We start from the raw sequence: 5855 nt of genomic DNA, 5'->3' as shown, positions 1-5855 counted from the left end.
ACAGTGAGGCACGCCATGGGACCTGGGATTTAGACCAGAGTTGTCCCATTACCCCAACATTGTATATGCACATTCTATATGGGTGAGGTCCTACAGTGAGGCACGCCATGGGACCTGGGGTTTAGGCCAGAGTTGGCCCATTACCCCAACACAGAGCTGGTCCTTTGATCAAAACAACAATGAAAAAAAAATTTAAAAAAAAATGTTTGAATTTTTTTTATTAAAACTTACCTCCTCACTTTTTTCTGGCTGCGCCACTGGTTGGTCCTCTGACCAATACAATATTAAATATGTGCAAAATAAACAGCTCAATAACGTAGCGTTCTCACATTTCTACTAAGAATAAAGCAAACAGTGACCTGCGAACTGTTGACGACCTAATTATTTCTGTGAAGGTTTGAAATATCTGCACGAATTAACCAGGAATGGAAACTATCGCCTCCGAGTAGATATGACCACATGCAATCGGTCGATGGTTTTCGCGGAATTCTCGTGAGTATTTCTATGCGGATTTATGTGAGATATAGTGAGTGCCAATTATATAGTAGGGTGGGGAAAGATGGGACACCTTTTCATTTTCTTGTATCGTCCCATTTGCTAGTAAACAAAGAACTATCAAAGAATTATAAAAATTAAGCGTAAAAATAACGCTATTCTAATAATATTTAATTCAAAGTTTCCAAAAGAGCTTATTAGACTTGACGATTAATATTTTTATATGGTGGGGCAACAACAGTCGTTATAACACGGGTGTTCTGTTTCATACACCTCGTGCCTGCTTACAAGTTACCACGTGTGTAATTTTGTGGGTGATTGTTTACGTGACAAAATCCTGATATCTTTCCTGATAATCCGGCGCCGTGGGATAGTGGTTAGCGCGCCTGCTGTAGCCCAGAGGTAATGGGTTCAATGCTCGACGCTGCTACCATTGTGGGCGTATGTGTCTTTGGGCAAGACACTTAACGACAATTGCTTCAACCCAGTGGTCACTATAATGGGTTGTCCAAATTATCAGCCTTACACAAAAAAATAATAAAAAAATCCAAAAAAATAATCCCCACGAAGTAACATACATGGTAACTTGTAAGCTGGCACGAGGTGTTAAACCCGTGTGATAACGACTGTCGTTTCCGGCCACGCGAAGATAAAGTCATTCATTCTTGTTTTAGAAACTTTGCAGTTGGGGGCGCGGATACCAATTATACTCTGACGATCGACGGCTACGAAACGTTTTCAAGTTAGTATGAATAACATGTTAGTAACAACATGAATGTAAAAGCACATGAAGTGTCAGAGCTGTATCATATATTGCTCCAACCCAGTGGTAACTATTGAGTTATCCAAGTTGTCAGCAATACAGTAAAAACAATCACCCACAAAGTTAAATACGAAGTAACTTGTAAGCGGGCACGAGGTGTATGAAACAGAACACCCGTGTTATAACGACTGTCGTTGCTCCCAGAGCCATAGAAATACCGAGTAGTCCAACCCATTGTTACGTAAAACACAAATTGAACGGCAATTTGGGTCCAAAATAACACAGTAGGTATAGGGAAAATGTATGTTTTTCGGTAAATTACAGAAAAACTTGGGCCTAAAAACAAATTTAAAGGTTGAAAAATGTAAAAAACATGTGTTATTTGTTTTCTGTGTCAAAAAAAGTCAAAAATTAGAATTAGAAGCGGTTAATTTGCGACATTTTAGTCATTTAATGCGGCTAAATTTATACATTTTTTCTAAAAAATGTTTGGTAAGGTAAATAGAAGTTGTTTTACACCTTCCCACAATAGGAAAACACAAACAAAACTTAACAAGTTCGTTTAAACCCTTTGTCAAAGTCACCACTTTTGCTCTATTTTGGACACACATAGACGGCAGTTGGACTACTCGGTGTTTATACGACTCTGGTTGCTCCACCATGTGAGGATAAATAAGTTACATACGTGGCAACTTGTAAGTGGGCACGAGGTGTATGAAACAGAACACCCGTGTTATAACGAATGTCCTTGCTCTGCTATGCGATGATGAAGCAAGTTATAATCAGTCATGTAATGAAGACTCTTATTGTCTAAATGTGTTCTATTATAGCTAGGGGTTTCCAGCCTTGAACCGGTAACCCATGGGTTAGACCTAGAGACAAGCAGCCTATACTAACAACTGTTTTATTTCGCCTGAGCAAATATGTTTTACATTTGTAGCTGCGGGAGATTCATTTACTCTCCACAACGGTATGCAGTTTTCAACTTACGAACGTGATAATGACGTACATAATAGCAAGAACTGCGCACATGCCTTTAAGGGCGGTTGGTGGTTTGTACGTTGCATGGACTCCAATTTAAATGGACTTTATAAATCATGTGCAACAGGGGGCAAATATATAAACTGGAAAGCATTAAATACCGCAAGTCTTGGTTCCTTATCCTGGTTGGAAATTAAATTCAAGTCAAACTAGTAGACTTTATGGTTAACTACAAATGTTTATCCTATATTTACTTAGAGATTTGTAGGTTTTGTTAAACTATAAAGAGCAATCCATTAGGTTCAAGGCTCGACGCTGCTACCATTATGCGCGTATGTGTCCTTGAGCAAAACAAAGTATTTGCTTCAATTCAGTAGTCACTAATAGGTTGCCGAAATTTCAGCCGAACATTAAAACAATCACCAACAAAGCTACGCACACATTAACTCGTAAGTGGACACGGGGTGTACGAAACAGAACACACGTGTTATAACGACTGATGTTGTTTCCCCGCCATACGAGGTTAAATAAGTTCCATTCATTCTTACACGTATATATACAAGAAGTGGCTTGATGCATTGTACAGACTTTATTCATTTGTATTATATATAGTAGGGTGGGGGAAGATGGGATACCTTTGGTACATAATATTAAACTATCCTGACCGTGTTTTAAACAATTAACAACGGTCTATCGGAGTCGTGAGGATATAGTTTCGTAATTATTTGAATGTTCTTTGTTTACTACTAAATGGGTCGGGAAAATCGAGTTAAAAGGTGTCCCATCTTCCCCTACCCTACTGTATGAAAAATTACAATAAGGTATGTTAAAAGTTACCTTTTTAATCCAATTCTACTTAATTGTCTTTTCGTTTCAACTATTTTTCAATCTTCGCTACCGTAATCGAAAAAACAATTAAAAGTTAACATTAATCTTACGTGCTGTACTATTCCAAACATTCTGTATATACTAAACTTTGCAATCCTGTATGCACTCACTAGTTACAGTGTAGCTGATACACAACTTGCCTGCAGTATAACAGCAAGGCAATTTACAACTAACACGCTACAAAAATAGCGCTTTCCCACAGGCACAGTCAGGAATACAGCAAACGCATCAAAGCTGTAAGAAAACACGCCCTTTTCTGCTGTTTTAAGCAGGCAAGAGGTGTATGAACTAGAACAACCGTGTTATGACGACTGTCGTTGCCCCACCATGCGAGGATAAATAAGTTACATACGTGGTAACTTGTAAGCGGGCACGAGGTGTATGAAAATAGAACACCCGTGTTAGAACGACTGTGGTATCCCGCCATGCAAGGATAAATAAGTTACATTCTCGCACCCCTTGGTAAAATAAACTACCACAATATAACACACGTTAACTTTGATACTTTGTATTTACATATCAATGAAATATACTCGGCTTCTCCAACGTTCGGAGAGAAAAAGATTGAATTCGTTTTAACTGAAAGCATGCCCACCCGTTTCTTTAATTTCCAGCACCAACCACACGACAAACAAACTTTCTGTCCCGAGACTTATTTCGAATTAAATCGCACAATTAGGAAAATAAGGCAATAAATAATAAATACGCCATCAAAGCATCTCTCAATATAACACGCGATTGTTTTCCATTATGACGTAACAACTTCTATTCATCACTTTCAATATCAGCTTCACGTAGCCAAGTAAAGAAAGGTTTAACCGACATCAGGGCGACCCCCCTTCCCTCGCTCTCGACTGGGTTGTCCGTCTTCTCCCATTTAAAAAACGTTTGCTCCGAAATTATTTCTTCGTCATAAATTAAATCGAACAACAATTTAAGAATATCTGGAAAGTATGAGGTTTAGTGTCAGGTGGTTTTAAGACTGTTTTATTTGGGTGAGGCACACCTGAGACTTGGGATGTACGTTTATTACCCCAACACCCAGGGTGCTACCATCTAGACCCCACTGAGGCAGTTTATAGACACTCAATAATACAGATTCTATTCTATAAAGTTGAGGTCTTCTGTGAGGCACACCTGAGACCCGGGATGTAGGTATATTACCCCAACACCCAGGGTGCTACCATGCCATTTAGTCAGAGTTGTCCCATTACCCCAATACAATAATAACAACACCATCAACACTCACTTGGTGGTTGTTCCAAATCTGAATAAAGTTTCTGTAACGCGTAAACAGCTTCTAATTCTTTATCTTCGGTGTCGACAAATTTCTTAAAAACTAAAGTCCGTGATTTGATCACTTCCTTGTCCACTTCCATGGCTCCACCTTCTGTGGGGTGGGTTGGGGTAATACTAAGTTATATTCTAAATGGGTGAGGTTCTGAAACCTGGAACTTAGGCCAGACTTGTCCCGTTACAATATCAGGATGCTTTTCATTGCATTCGAAAGTGACGTTCTTGGGCAAGTTATTTGTAATTGGAATGATAGTTGGTTAGTTAAGGCAAGACAGTCGTCTGGGTTTAAGTAATTTTAAGTGTCTTGCTCAAGGACACCTACAATGACAGGACAGGGCTTTGAACCAATGATACTCCAGTTATGATACTCCAGGTAGTCTCCTTATACACAAGACACACATTTTATTCAAACACCTCATGCTCGCTGTCAAACTTACTTTCAACGATAGCCTTCATACAAATAGCAGTGGTGAGCGCTCGTACAAATTGTGATTCGTTTCTTTCTTTGATGCTGAAAGTCGCTTCTAACCAGTCAAACATGGTGTCGTCACTTTGTAGTTTATCGAGGTGACGCGTTATCTCCGACACAGAGGTTGAAAAATCTTTGTGTGACGTTTGATTGACAGCTGACACGTGAGTACCGTTAGACGTTCCTCCAAACATTGAAAGATTCTGTGCGGGGTAAAAATGTATGTAATTTATTTATCCTCATGTGGCGGGGCAAAGTCGTTACAACACGGGTGTTCTGTTTCATACACTTCTGCCTGCTTAAAGTTACCACGTATGTAACTTTGTGGAAGATGGTAATTAAACTTACAAACACTGATGATGCCAACAGACTAACCTCCATAACAACATGAACCAAACCAAGTTAAACTGCATTGAAAAACAAACTTACATTTTTACTCAGCATTTCATTCAGCTGTGTTGGATCAGTAGATTGAGTGAATGAACTCCACTGTAGATTGTGGTCGACCCACTGCTTTAACACGCCTTCTGCTGGCTGTGGTTTATAAAGTGTTGGGTTAGTTTATATGGGAACATTTGTATACCTAACTACAGGCACTTAAAAGAAGGGTACATGTCCTGAAATAAGACTATGATACACTGTTTGAACATTGAGTCGACAATGTGATGGAAAAGTGGAGATATTTCACCAAACAAACAAGTAACATTCTAGATATAACTTACATATATAGCATATGGTGATATTGATGTCAATTTTGGACCAGGACACTTTACAAACCTATGTCATTGCCATGGGATGCTAATACTGTATTAGTATATGAATATCACTTTATACATTTATTATATATAGTAGCGGTGGGGGGAGATGGGACACCTTTTCATTCTATTTCCTCGTCACATTTGGCAGCAAACAAGGAAAATTCAAATAATTATAGAACTGTATCCTCCCGACTCCTATATACCG

General features: G+C 38.9%; 3 protein-coding genes across 3 annotated transcripts in view; 1 reads left to right on the top strand and 2 right to left on the bottom strand.

Moving 5' to 3' along the window:
- The first annotated feature begins 385 nt into the window (after window positions 1-385).
- Window positions 386-2468, top strand: LOC113475236 (ficolin-1-like). Its single transcript, XM_026839194.1, has 3 exons — window positions 386-492; window positions 1170-1237; window positions 2199-2468. The coding sequence occupies exons 1-3, from the start codon at window positions 452-454 to the stop codon at window positions 2450-2452; spliced, it is 363 nt and encodes a 120-aa protein (XP_026694995.1). The 5' UTR covers window positions 386-451; the 3' UTR covers window positions 2453-2468.
- Window positions 2469-3619: 1151 nt separating this feature from the next.
- On the bottom strand, window positions 3620-5451 carry LOC113475238 (eukaryotic translation initiation factor 4 gamma 3-like). The gene is made up of 4 exons (XM_026839197.1): window positions 5322-5451; window positions 4861-5095; window positions 4377-4517; window positions 3620-4071 (listed from the first exon to the last, which is right to left on the bottom strand). Exons 1-4 carry the CDS (start codon window positions 5334-5336, stop codon window positions 3893-3895), a joined length of 570 nt encoding a protein of 189 aa, XP_026694998.1. The 5' UTR covers window positions 5337-5451; the 3' UTR covers window positions 3620-3892.
- A 38-nt stretch (window positions 5452-5489) lies between these two features.
- The window catches only part of LOC113475237 (eukaryotic translation initiation factor 4 gamma 3-like), a 3259-nt gene continuing 2893 nt past the window's right edge, over window positions 5490-5855 (bottom strand). Inside the window, exon 7 of the mRNA XM_026839195.1 lies at window positions 5490-5509. Coding sequence (XP_026694996.1) covers window positions 5490-5509 — 20 coding nt within the window. The remainder of the gene's footprint in view (window positions 5510-5855) is intronic.

Source organism: Ciona intestinalis, unplaced genomic scaffold (assembly GCF_000224145.3).
Source record: "Ciona intestinalis unplaced genomic scaffold, KH HT000169.2, whole genome shotgun sequence".
NCBI lineage: Eukaryota > Metazoa > Chordata > Ascidiacea > Phlebobranchia > Cionidae > Ciona > Ciona intestinalis.
This window is presented reverse-complemented; position numbering and strand designations above follow the sequence as displayed.